We start from the raw sequence: 14,434 nt of genomic DNA on the forward strand, positions 1-14,434 counted from the left end.
CCTGGGCCAGAATCACCTAGCTATAAACCATTCTCAGATTTCTGATCTTCAGAAACTGTGTGGTAATAAAAGTTTGTTTTAAGTAGCTAAGTTTTGGGGTACTTTCTTCTCTAGCAATATACAAGTAATATAAATAGGATAAGTACATATTCTCAAAGTATCTCCCAACAAATTACTTATTCATCACAAAAGAAAAAGAATTAACTCTATAGTAGGGAACCCTGGTAGACATTACCTTAATCAAAAAATGAATGGAAGTGAAAATTCTCAGTAAGGGGTCAAATTGAAACTGCATACCACTTGACAGGATGCAACGAGAAGAATCCAACTAAAATCACACACCACTTGATAGGATGGAAAGAGAGCGACACAACATTGCTTCTGACATTCCTGCCAAAGACCCATGACCTAATCTGATCATAAGGAAACAAACCCAAACTGAGGGACACTGCAAAACAACTGGAGTCTAATGTTTGAAAAGTGTCAAGGTCAAGAAGCCAAGAAAAGGCTAAGGAATTAAAAGAGACCACATATAGATAACAAAATGGAACAAGTAACTCTGGACTGGATCTTCTCCTATAAAACAACTGGCAAAACTTGAATGGGGTCTGAGGATTATACGGCAGTAAGACCTCAATGGAAATTTCCTAATTTTGAAGGCTGTATTGTGATTATGTGGCAGAATGTCCTTGTTTCTAAGAAATATACATTAAAGTATTTAGGGTTGATGAAATATCACGTCAACAACTTACTCTGAAACGGCTAAAAAAATATATTCTAGGTATTGCATTTGCAACTTTGCAACTGTGGCAGTTAAGTCACAGTGATATTATTAAAAACTACCTTTTATGTAATCCATATTTCCTTTCTACTCATCCCCCACAGGCTTGCAGGATAAGTGACATTATCCTCATTCTACAGACAAGGAAGCTGAGGCTGAAGAAAATCAGGGAAATGACTTGCCTAAGGCCACGGGCTAGCACAGACTCAACAGGCATGTTACTCCAAAATCCCATTTTTTTCACCATATCACTTGCTGTCAACATTCACTAAATGTTGTTGACAAAAACTGAATGCCTACTATGCATCGGACACTGGAAATATAATGAGTAAGACAAGGACTTTGCCCAGGAGAGCTCAGTCCAGATGAGGAGAATAATCAATCATGTCTACATACTAAGAAATAGTTCTACAGTGGAACCCTACTGCCTGCACGCCTGGGGCATGATACACAGAAAAGCCATTTCTGTTGGGTCTCCAAGGATGAATAAAGAATTCAGGAGAAAGGGGGTAGGGTGAGAAGACATTCTGTATAAGGAAAAGCACAAAGAGTAAAGGAAAATGATTCTGAAAAGGATCAATTAGAACTGTTTGAATTACAGCAGTATTTCTCATGAAACACTAATATGTATTACAGGAATAAAAGTGGCAATATTTTTTGTCCTAAATTTTAATCACTTTTAATACATGCTTTTAAGAAATACTATAAATTTCTACAGATTTAAGGCAATAATTTGCCTCAAGAATCTAGAACATAAAGCAAACGATGTTCATCTGTGTTGTGATGCACAAACAGCATTTAATCATGGATATTATTGTCAATTTGACTCCACTGATCTATCTAGTTTCTTGTCCTAATTCAATATATATTTGAGATTTAATTAAAGCTTACTATGTATTAAGTATTCCGACTACACTAACCCACTCCTCAGAGTTATAACTAGAATACGAAAGTTCTTTTTTAAAGATTTTATTTATTCCAGAGAGAAAGAGAGAACACAGAGGGGGGGCATGACAAAGGGGGAAAGAGAGAGTCACGTAAGCAGACTCTGCTCTGAGCACGAAGCCCAATGCAGGGCTCAAGCCCCTCAATGTGAGATCATGACATAAGCCAAGAGTCAGATGCTTAAGCGACTGCACCACCCAGGTGCTCCTTAAAAAAAAAAAAAAAAAAGTTGTGGGTTTTTTGTTTTAATTTTATTTATTTGTCAGAGAGAGAGAGAGAGAACAGGCAGGGGAACAGCAGGCAGAGGGAGAAGCAGGCTCCGCACCGAGCCAGGAGCCCGATGTAGGACTTGATTCCAGGACCCTGGGTTCATGACCTGAGCTGAAGGCAGATGCTTAACCAACTGAGCCACCCAGGCTGTCCCTAAAATATGGAAGTTTAAAATTAAAAAATCCTTCGAGGGCACCTAGGTGGCTCAGTTGGTTAAGCGTCTGCCTTCAGCTCAGGTCATGATCCTGGGGGCCAGGGATCGAGCCCTGAGTCAGGCTCCCTGCTCAGCAGGGAGCCAGCTTCTCCTTTTCCCTCTGCCACCCCCCACCCCCTGCTTGTGATCTCTGGCTCTATCTCTCTGCCAAATAAATGAGTAAAATCTTTTTTAAAAAAGTATTTATTAAAAAAAAAAAGAAAAAAGAAAAAAAAGTCCTTTGATTCTTAAGCCTCCCAAATCAAATTATTTTGAAATAAACATGAGCAAAGCATGTTTTTTTTAAATTAGGTGACCTGTCTATATCTACCCAAGAGACAATTAATAATGTTGATAATAGCCTAACTGCATGAATACAGCCAAATATGTAGTTTGTATTCTTTTGCTACAGTGTATCTGTTTTTTGTTTTTTTTAAAGATTTTATTTATTTATTTGACAGAGAGACAGCCACCAAGACAGGGAACATAAGCAGGGGGAGTGGGAGAGGAAGAAGCAGGCTCCCAGCGGAGGAGCCCGATGTGGGGCTCGATCCCAGAACGCTGGGATCATGCCGTGAGCCGAAGGCAGACGCTTAACGACTGCGCCACCCACGTGCCCCAACAGTGCACCTGTTTGAAACAAATTTTCATATTATACTGTAACGAAAACATACAGTAACACATTTCATGCAGCCCTTGATGAAGATCTCTTTTATCATTTAAAAAAATTACCATTTTTAGTTTGCTCCTTCACAAGAAAATGACGATGATGCTTCGTCTTAATATATTTTTTAATTTACCTAATTTTGTGCTTCTGATATTATATTTTGATTACATATTTTAATTAATTTAGCCACGACCATTTGTGCTGTCAATCTTAATCCAAGTGTGCACTGTTTCACAAACTCTTATTTGTATCCATCCATAGTATCAGTTTGAAAAACATTCTGATAAAGTTGGGAAACACTACATATGAAGGAGGAGACAGCAGTTTATCTTCAGAAGCTAAGGGAAACAAGTGATAACAATGTGACTGTTATGAAAATTAAATAAAAACTGAGAAGGTGTCCATCGAATCTGGCAATTAAGTAATCACCAGTGACCTTACTAAGCAGTCCCAGAACAGTGAATCGACTATTCTTTTAAGAATTCTGGGGGGCATCTGGGGGGCGCAGTTGTTAAGCATCTGCCTTTGGCTCAGGGCGTGATCCCAGGGTCCTGGGATCGAGCCCCACATCAGGCTCCTCCGCTAGGAGCCTGCTTCTTCCTCTCCCACTCCCCCTGCTCGTGTTCCCTCTCTCGCCGTCTCTCTCTGTCAAATAAATAAATAAAATCTTAAAAAAAAAAAAAAAGAATTTTGGCACTGAAATGCCAGAGTTAGGAGGTATACAGAAGAGGAAGGAATCAGTTGATGTGGACTAGGGAAGTTAAAAAGTTTTTTGTTGTTGTTTTTTTAGGATGGGGTAATCTTGAATAAGCTTGGATGTCGAGGGGACTCAGAAGAGGCTGGAACTAGGAGAGCAGAGGCAACTACTCGAGAGCAAGGACCTGGCAGGAAGAATAGGAAAGCATAAGTTAGCTTGACAAAGGGAAAAGTATAGCTTCTGCAGAGACAAGAAGGAAGAAGAGTGATGACTAAGGTAAATTCCGAGTAATGTCTGGCTAGAGTCAAGACTGCATGAATCTGAATCCTGGCTCTTCTTAGCATACCATATAATCATAGGCAAGTTTGTTTACTTCTCCAAGCATCTGTTTTCCCATCTAACCTGGGGAGAACAGAATTCTCATAGGCTTGTTCAGAAGATTCAGTAATTCTTTTTTTTTTTTTTAAGGTTTTATTTATTTATTTGACAGAGAGAGAGTATAAGCAGGGGGAGCAGCAGGCAGAGGGAGAAGGAGAAGCAGGCTCCCTGCTGATCAGAGAGCCTGATGCAGGGCTAGATCCCAGCATCCTGAGATCATGACCTGAGTGGAAGGTAGATGCTTAACTGACTGAGCCACCCAGGCGTCCCAGAAGATTCAGTAATTCTGAAACTGAGTGAGTACTATAAAGATGGTAGCTATATAGTTTTTTTTTTTTTTTAAGGATTTTATTTATTTATTTGACAGAGAGAGACAGCCAGCAAGAGAGGGAACAGAAACAGGGAGAGTGGGAGAGGAAGAAGCAGGCTCCTAGCGGAGAAGCCTGATATGGGGCTCGATCCCAGAACACTGGGATCACGCCCTGAGCCGAAGACAGATGCTTAACGACTGCACCACCCAGGCGCCCCTAGTTTTTGTTTTTGTTCTTAAAGGCCTCAAAGGAAATCTGAAAGAATTCACATACAAGATTTCTATTTTCTCTGTAGAATAGGTAACTGGGTCACCAACTCACATTAAAACAGTGTGTTTAAGGACATAAGACAATGATTCTTAATCTTGTGGAGGTTAAAAAACCCATTTAACTCTGATGAAAGATATACGGAGGACAAACATCCAAACTTTGTATAGTTTTAAGGGAGTTCATACACACCTCTTCAACAATAAAAAGAGATGTTGAGGAAAAGATCTTCTTGTTCCAAGGCACAGTTTGAATACCCAATTATTTGAACAAAAGAAAAAGACTGCATCCTTTGGATTTACGTACCTAACAGCTACATAAAGGTATACGGTCTACCAGAAAAGACACCGGACATAGTCAAGAAACCCAGGTTCTTGATCCAGCCCTAGAAAGTCGCATGGCCTTTTCAGACAGTAGCTCTGAGATGTGTTGCAGTCCTAACATTTTATGATTCTATTAATTGAAATCTCACTTGACTCTGCAGACAGAAGAAATGGTACTTATTTTCCTATGTCATAGTTAAATATGATTTTGAAGGTTAGCCTGGGAATCTAACCACCAAAACTTTATTTCTACAGAAAAAACAAGTATGCTCCTGCATTTCTGGGATGAGGCTGCAGAGGTTCCTGGCAGCATCAGGCATGAGTCAGGTATTCCTATCCTGGGAACTGCCTAGGATATTTTAGCAGCCCTCTCTCTGGACTAAAATATCCAGAATTGGACTTTGTCAAAACTTCCTCCTTGTCAGTCAGCTATACAGTAATATACACTGAGAGAGTTTAAAGCAAACCTCGATTAACAGTTATCCTTCAATGATGGCTGTTTAAATTAACATTTAAACAGCAACCTGGAAGAGCCAAAGAAAAGTTTCTCAATCCAATGAGCTTATGTAAAACAAAGAATCATTTCTTAATGAAAAATTAAAAAAAGAAATCTTCCCAGAGGTTTCAAGAACCTTATCTTTTGGAGTAAGAAGGCATATCTGCTTTCTAAGATAGATCTAATTCAAACAGCCATTTTCAGTAAACCACTTATTAAAGTTCACAGTACTCCACAGAACAATTTGATAATTTGTTTTGTCATTTTGACAGGAATTCACTTCACCTTTACGTCAATAACACTAATGTAACATATGGTATCACACTTACAGTACAGTATTTTAAATACTTTTTTAGAAGATTTTATTTATTTATTTGAGAGAGAGAGCACGAGCAGGGGGAGGGGCCGAGGGAGAGGGACAAGGAGACTCCACTGCTGAGCTCGATCCAGGACCCAGGGATCATGACCTGAGCTGACAGACGCGTAACCGGCTGAGCCACCAGGCACCTCTAAAATAATTATTTTTTATATTTGGTACTATTACAGTGTTACAAAGGTAAGAATCATCCTTTTGTAATCTTCCAATCTTAAAACATTTTGAAAGTATGCAGTATACAGAAAGATGATTCACAACATGAAACAGAGCATAATGAAGAGTAAGACACAAACTTCTACCTGGGATCAATCTCATCTACTAAATTGGCTTTCCCTATGACCTCACACATAACCAAGGAAAACCTCAGCAAGGAAGTTAATCAACAGTTTACAAAAACTACTTCATCTTGCCCATCTACATAAAGCAATAAACTTTTGAAACTTTAAAAAAGATAGCAAGTATGGTTTAAATCGTTTAATCCTTACACTCCTTTTTTTTTAATCCTTATACTCCTGATTGCTTACTGAACCTCAATCTTTTAAGGTTAATTCACAAATTAAACTGGTGCCTACCAACCTACCAGAAATGTGTTATTGTTTTTAATTTGAATTGGTTGCCAAAAATCTGGATTTGTGGCTTTCCTTTTGAAGGGGGAAAAAAGGAAGATCTGGCAACACTGGGCCCATAGATCCTGACAATAGCAACATTTGGAGAGAGCAGGATAGCAGCTGCCCTCTTCTGATAGCGTATGTAATTTCTAGTTCCCCCCAATTCTCTTTGCTCACTTTGGTTGAAATCAGAGTTTGAAATCTTTGTTCTACTGAGGTTGTGGGGTTTTTTCCCGCCCCTCTTGAGGGGTATCTTTTGAGGGGTCTTAAAGAAGCTAGCTATAAAAATCTTTATCACAGAAACAGAATAAATCAAGTGACGATCCTGGCATTAAAGCCATATACACCAAATGTTAATTATAAATAACAGGATACCACTAAAATATACAAGCACTATGACTGTTAAGAAAATAGCTTTTAGTATCCTAACTTTGGTCTGTCTTCAACTCCTCAAAGAATCAAGACATTCAGTCTTCTACCCTTCCACAGAATAAAGAAATTAACCCCGTGTTTCAATATTATGGCACTCTAAGAGTACCCCAAAGCCTCCTGCATCTGTATAACAAAAGAAGAAAAACAGGAAGTAAAAAAGGTCTCTGATCAGTCAAAGAGACCACACAGTTCACAGAACACATGAAGCCCTCGTCACTCAGAGCCTACTGGATCTTATTTTAGACATAATTTTAATAAGCTCCGTGATCTGGTTTCCCAGCCCACAACAGATGAGATGCAGCCAACTGGAAAAGGGCTGGGGGTGGTGCTGCAAGAGGCAGACACTCAAAGCATCAAAATCAAAGCTGAAGACCTATAAAGTCAGCAGAAAACCTCAAAACACAGCAGGCTAGGACCATTTGGTATAGATACAAACAAGCCCAGAGGGTCCCAATCCCTGCACAGAACTATACTGGATATTCATAATGACCTTCTCCGGTACACTCTGTTAAAGCATAGGTCAGGAGATTTTAAAGTGTGTATCAAAATAAAGTCCATCAAAAGCTTCTGCCAAAAAGACAATGCATTTAAAGGACTGTCAAATTCACAGAACACTATTTCCCCATCAAAGAAACAAGATACTGAATTCCTAAAGACGCCACATGTCCAATTTGTTATCAGCAAAATTTTATTAGAACCCAGATACAGCAGTTCATGATATCTAAAGTTAACAGAGTATTTAAGTAGAACTATTTATTCAGAGAATGATAATTGGGAAGGTTCAAGGCCAAGATCAATTATATAAGCCAACTAAGTTTTTTGGGGATTCCATTGTAGATACATACATTATTAGGGCCAAAAAGAAGACAGGAAGGGCTAGTCTTATCCATACCTAGGTAAGTCTGCATTCAACTTAAAATTGGTATTACACAAAAAATTTGAGGGAAAAGTATCCATTTTGTTTCCACAATCTTATTGACTAGTATACCAAAAATAAATTTTATTTTTCTAATCCCTGCCAGTCTCAGAAGTTGAGCCATACTTTGAGGAGGGCTCTAGGTTATAAACCAGGGGGGAAAAGGTTAATACTGAGTTTTAAAAGTTCAAAGTATCAGTGCCTAAACTTGATTTTCCCTATTAAAACTTTTTTATAAGAAGATATTTTAGAGAAGATCTACAGAATATGTAGTAACTCAAAAGAAACCACATTACTGAGGCAAGTATATTAGAAGATTAAAATACATGTTTTGAATTACCTTCTTCTCTGAAAAAATGTAACACTTATCAACTAATGTAGAGATTAAAGGGTATATTTCTTGATCTTTAAGTTATCACATATACTCCTCTTCAGCTTTTAAAATAAGAACATGGGGGAGAAGGGGAGTAAAAAAAAAAAACAAAAAAACACAGTCTTCTACAGTTACAATCCTCATTGGTAACTTCCCAATTAGACCATATAAGAACACAGTTAACTACTAAAAACCTTAAAACTACATATATATTTTTATTTGGATGATGATTCCTCAGTGTGCTCCTGCCCCTTAAACAGTTCTTTAAGAAATCTTCGGTGAAGTTTCAAGCTCTTTTTAACAACCTGCTTCATTTTAATACAAGATTTACTCTGTCTGAAGTCTGCCCTTCTTCATTTGTTAGAAATCAGAGAAGTCCAAACAAGTTGGTAAGAATCTAACCTAATTTACAATAACCATTGGGATTAATTCCACATTAAAGGTCTCTGATCATGAATGAAATGAACACCGACTGCAAACTGAGGTGTTTTAATTGTCCAACAGTCTGCATTTTCCCTGAGTTAAGCACAAGGTGAATATTTTCTTCCCCTTGCACCTCCATCCCATTCCTCCCTATGGATAACCCCAGGATCTATTTGTAAGTGGCTAGAGATTTAACAGAGCTTCTCCAAATAGCCAAGTAAAACACCAAACAAAAATCACCAGTTCTTCCCCACTTTTAAGACATGATACTGAGAGGCACTAGGAGTGTTACAATATTGGGGGGACCCTGAATTTTAAGCCAAGCCCATAATATAGAAGAAGTACAAGGAAAACCTTCATACAAATAACTAAATAACCCTTCATCTAAAAGGGCAAAGACATCCTTTCAAATGGAAAAATCGAGCAAAATTCCTTCTAAATTAAAAGGGTCTCCCTGAACATCTCACGTAATTTAAGCGTTAAAATCCATTGTATGGAGACTGTAAAAAGAAACTCTGTGTAATTCCTTCAGTGGTTTTCAACGTTCAGGTTTCTACCTCTACCCTTGAAATTTTAACAGCTTTTCTATTAGATCCATTCCTGTAAAAGTGTAGTTTCTGACTACATTTGGCAACCTCAAAGAATAAAACGCTTCTCTTTCCACTTCCCCCCTCCCTCAAAAGAGTCATGGGGGTTTTTTTTGTTTTGTTTTTGTTTTTCCTTCTGAACTTCCTACTCTAAGTTTCTGGACGAGTACAGTGGACCGAAGAGTGCGGCCGCCAAGAGGTAAGTGAACTCAAGAAATACTTGTGGATCGGACAAAAAGGCTTCCTCCGTCTGCCTGAGACATGGGCTCCAAGCTCAGACGGTTCTGTGGAGGGAACCAGGGCAGGTGGGCGGGTGTGGGCGGGAGGGGGGCAGGGGGACACGGGCAACATGGGGCGAGGAGCCCTTTCGACCTCTGTCAATGGGGCAGCTCAACGCCCCAGCCCCAGCTCCCCCTCCCGGCACGGCCGGACAATGGCCCTCTAGCGCAGCAGTCCCAAGCCGGGCAGAGGCCCTGGGACTCCATACCACGCGGGGCCTAGAAAAGAGGCCAGGGAGGAACGCTGAGCGGACGAGCGCACCTCCGGCCTAAGCGCGGGCTGCGCGCCGGGGCCTCCACGGGCGCCATCACTGGGAGTGGGGTGTGAAGGGCGCCCGGCAGGACCATCGCCGCCGGCAGCCGGGTCCGAAGAGGCCGCGAGCCAGGCGGAGGCGACCGCGGGAAGTGCAGGCCGCAGCCTGCTCAGCTGGCCCGCCCAGCGGCCGGAACCCTCAGCCGACCTCCGGCCGCTTACCTTGTGGATTCTCTTCAGAGCCATCGTGGGAGGCGGGTGGCGGTGGCCCCCGGGGCGGGGACGGGGACAGGGGAGGGACGGGGAAGGGGCGAGGGGGCGCGAGGCCGCCTCGGTGATCGCGGGTCGGCCGGAGAAGATGGGGAGTTCGGGAGCGCGGGTCCGGCAGGACGGACTGAGGGCCGGGGCCCACTTGGCTCCTGAGCCTGCCGCAGCGGTCACCGCATCACCCGGCGGCGGCCCCTTTATGCGCTGCCGTCCGAGCCGCCGCCGCCGCTACCGCCGCCGCCGCCGTAGCTGCCTCTTCCACCTAATCTCAGCGCCGCCTCCTCAGCCGCCGTGGATCCCTCCGCCGGGGAGCAAGAGCCCAGGCCTCGGGCTCGGCCGGCGCCGCTCAGTCGGACAGCCAGAGGGACTGCCTGCTGCAGGTGGACGGAGGGACGCGCGGGCGGACGGGCGGGCGGCGCCGCCGGGGTGGGGCCGCCGGAGCGCGGGGTGGGCCCAGGCCGAGGGGCAGGTCGGGAGGCGCGGGGATTGGCGGGCTAGGGGAGGGAGGGCCGGACCGCGCCGGCGGCGGAGGGATACGGGCCGCCCCTGTGAGTAGCTTACGCGCCGTCGCCTTCGGCGCCACGGCCGCCGAGAGGATGACGCCGCGGAGCGCAGGGAAGAGGTCTCGCGAGATTCGTGGAGCGGGCCGTAGATGCTCGCGCGCCGGGACCCTTGAGTCCCTTGCCTCTGGTATCCCCACTCGTGTGTCATCGAAGATCCGTAAACGTTTAAAGGCGAATGTTTTCCAGATCACTTGATCAGCGCCATAGCATAGACTGACCCGGAAGAAGGTACTTAAATCCACTGCAACGGTCTGTAGGAGGAAGGGACTTGTCCAAGGTCACACAGCTCTACAGAGGCAAAAATGGGACTTGCCTGAAGTCGAGGTTCTTGTCAGATTCTTTTCGAGAAGCCTCGTGGTAACAGCCTGGGCACCTGCTGGGAAAGTGTTTCCTTGAGCATGCCTCGGGCATCCCTGAGACGACCTTTCTAACCAAGGCCCCAGCAGGATGACAACTTGAATGTCTCTTAGACACAGACCTGTCACTTGTAGGGGAGGTACCCAGACCTTGCTCTGCTTGGTGAATTGTTACAAACAAGCACTGCACCAATTACCTCAGAAAAAACGTGCAGGGGTTAAAACCAACCTGTGTTTCAGATCACCATCAGGAGCAAGCCTAGAAAACCTATTCTGTAGTTGCTTTTTTTTTTTTTCCCAAAGATTTTATTTATTCATGTGACAGAGAGAGAGCCAGCGAGAGAGGGAACACAGCAGGGGAGTGGGAGAGGAAGAAGCAGGCCCCCAGCGGAGGAGCCCGATGTGGGACTCGATCCTGAAACGCCGGGATCACACCCTGAGCGGAAGGCAGACGCCCAACGACTGCGCCACCCAGGCGCCCCTCTGTAGTTGCTTTTTAAGAGGTAGAGGCAAAACGCTAATTCACCGAACAACTAGCGTGCCTTGAGCCCTACGCCATGACCTGTGAGGTACAAGACCGGGCCTAGGCTGCAAGGTACTTATCTGGCTGGAGACACACTGGAGAATAAGGATTATTTTCCTGGTGGGTGATACCCACATTCTCAAGTCCATCCCAAGGTTTTCTGATTCTAAAACTATGTTCTTTTCTCTATCTGGAAGGGACCTTGGAGATCATTGATTCTAACCCGAATTTAGAGAGGGCTTAGAAACTGGAGCTCCTAAGGGAAGGATCCTGCCAAATGTTACACAGTAGGTCAGTGGCAAAATTTAAACTGCCTCACCTACTGAGTAAAGGTTGGACCAGTAGGGCAGGCCAACGTGAGCACAGCAAATCAAAGGAGGGAAAAACTGCATCCAGTGGTCCCGGGTCCGTATATTTGAACTTGAAAGTGAAGAGGAACATTACACAGTCCCAAATCTTTTCTTCCTAAGAATTGTGATGAATAGGTACAAAAACGCCCCTTGGTCAGATATTTAAAATCTTTTCTAAAACAGTTAGGTTTTTTTGTATTAGAAAAACTGTATATTTGTTGCAAGAAATATAGATAAGCAAAAAGAAGGAAATAAAAGTCAACCATACTCTCATCTAATGATTAACCATTTTGGACATTTGGTTTATGCCTTCCAGTCTTTTTTCCTTACATATAAATACATACTTTTCCTGAAAAAAGTAGAATCATGACATAATACTATTTGGTAATCTGCTTTTTGTAAAAAAATAAAATAATAATAATAATAATAATAATAATAATAATTGTATATATTTAAGGTCTACAACCTGATGGTTTGAAATACATACACATAGGGGCACCTGAGTGGCTCAGTTGGTGGAGCATGCAACTCTTGATATTGGGGTTGTAACTTCAAGCCCCAAGTTGGGTGTAGGGCTTACTTTAAAATAAAATATTAGAGGCGCCTGAGTGGCTCAGTCAGTTAGGCGCCCAACTTGATTTCAGCTCTGGACATGATCTCAGAATCATGGGATCAAGCTCTGTGTTGGGCTCCATGCTCAGTGGGGAGTCTGCTTGAGATTCTCTCACTCCTCTCCCTCTGCCCCTCCCCCTGCTCACGAGCGCGTTTGTTCTCTCTCAAATAAATCTTTAAAAAACAAAAAATATTAAAAAACAAAATATATATAGTGAAATGATTATTACAGTCAAATTAGTGAACATATAGTTGCCTTGCTTTTTTTTTATGGTGAGAGCACCTGATATCTTTGATAATCATGCTTATAGATTTTATTTATTTTATTTTAGAGAGAAAGAGAGAGCATGAGTGAGCGAGTGGGGGGTGGGGGGGAGGAGCAGAGGGGCAGAGGGAGAGGGAGAGATAATCTCCAGCGGACTCCCTACTGAGTGCCGAGTGTGATGTGGGGCTTGATCCCACAACCCCGAGATCATGAACTGAGCCAAAACCAGAGTCAGATGCTTAACCCACTGAGCCACCCAGGTGCCCCCTGATAATCTACTTTTAAAATAAACAATATATAGTGAATTTTCCTGTGTCAATACACATTTCTACCATATTTTAATGGCTACATATTCTATCATGTAAATGGACCATATTTATTTAACTGGTCATATCTGGGGGAACATTGCTGTTTCCAATTTTTACTATTAATAATACTATAAAAATATTACCCCAAATGGATGTCCTATAGTTAATCTTTGTACAATTCTAAGAGTGCTTCTTTTTTTTTTGAAATGCCCTTTTTTTTTTTTTTTTTGAAGATTTCATTTATGTATTTGACAGAGAGAGCACAAGCAGGGGGAGCGGCAGGCAGAGAGAGAGGGAGAAGCAGGCTCCCCGCCAAGCAGGGAACCCAATGTGGGGCTCGATCCTAAGACCCCTGGGATCACGACCTGAGCTGAAGGCAGATGCTTAACCCACTGAGCCATCCAGGTGCCCCTAAGAGTGCTTCTTTAAGATAAACTTCTAGAAATGAAATCGCTGCATCAAAGAGTAATAAGATTTTTGCATGTATATTCATGAGGAATATCAGTTTATAATTTTCTTTTTTTGCAGTGTCTTTATCAAGTTTTCATATTAAGCTTATTTTGGCCTCATGAAATAAATTGGGAAGTGTTCCCTTTTCTTTGCTTTGAAAGACTTTGTGTAGGATTGTTATTTTTTTCTTCCTTAAATATATATTTGGTAGTATTCACCCATGAAGCCATCTGGCCCTGGATTTTCTTCACAGAAAGAGTTTGATAATAAATTCAATTTCTTTAATAAGTATGCGGCTATTTAGATTTTTCTTTTTTCTTATGTCCATTGTGATAATTGTGTTTTTCAAGGAATTTGTCCATTCATTTAAGTTGTCCAATTTATTAGAATAAAGTTACACATAATATCTTATTGTTCCTTTTATTATCTGTAGCATCTATAAAGATGTCCCTTTTGTACGCCTTATGTTGGTTATTTGTGTTGATAAATCTTGCTACGAAGTTATCAATTTTATTAATCCTTCCAAAGAACCAACTTTAGACCTTGTGTTTTCTCTATTTTCTATTTTATTGATTTCTGCTATTATTTTTATTTCTTCTACTTATTTTGAATATAATTTGTTATAGCTTCTTAAAGTAGGAGCGTAAATCACTGATTTTATACTTTTCCTTTTTTAAAATGTAAGCACTTCCTAATAAAACATTAAAAGCACACTACTGGAGTGACTGGGTGGCTCGGTCTGTTGGGCATCTGCCTTCAGCTAAGGTCATGATTCTGGAGTACAGGGATCGAGCCCCCATTGGGCTCCCTGCTCAGCAGAGAGCCTGCTTCTCCCTCTGCCTTTCGCCCCGCTTGTGCTCTCTCTCTCTCTCACATGCTCTCTCTCTCTCAAATAAATAGATAAAATATTTAAAAGCACACTACTTGTGTTGCATCCCACAATTTTGATATGTTTTGTTTTTGTTTTCGTTCTGTGTAAAATAGTTTCTAATTTCCCCTTTGACCAGGGGTTATTTTCAAATACCTTGAAATTTATCAGTCATCAGAGAAATGCAAATTAAAATCATAATAAGATACTATTTCACACTCACTGGAATGGCTAACTCCAAGAACAATGATGACAATAAGTGGTGGCAGGGAAGTACAACAATTGGAACTCTCATACA

The 14,434-nt window shown here is 41.9% G+C and overlaps 1 protein-coding gene across 1 annotated transcript in view; it reads right to left on the reverse strand.

The window, feature by feature from the left end:
• Positions 1 to 10,280, reverse strand: part of UBE2D2 (ubiquitin conjugating enzyme E2 D2) — a 57,948-nt gene extending 47,668 nt beyond the window's left edge. The window contains exon 1 of the mRNA XM_040622371.1: positions 9,797 to 10,280. Within this exon, the coding sequence (XP_040478305.1) occupies positions 9,797 to 9,820 (24 nt within the window). The 5' untranslated portion in view covers positions 9,821 to 10,280. The remainder of the gene's footprint in view (positions 1 to 9,796) is intronic.
• Positions 10,281 to 14,434: the final 4,154 nt, after the last annotated feature.

The sequence above is a fragment of the Ursus maritimus genome, unplaced genomic scaffold, assembly GCF_017311325.1.
Source record: "Ursus maritimus isolate PB19 unplaced genomic scaffold, ASM1731132v1 scaffold_5, whole genome shotgun sequence".
Classification (NCBI taxonomy): domain Eukaryota; kingdom Metazoa; phylum Chordata; class Mammalia; order Carnivora; family Ursidae; genus Ursus; species Ursus maritimus.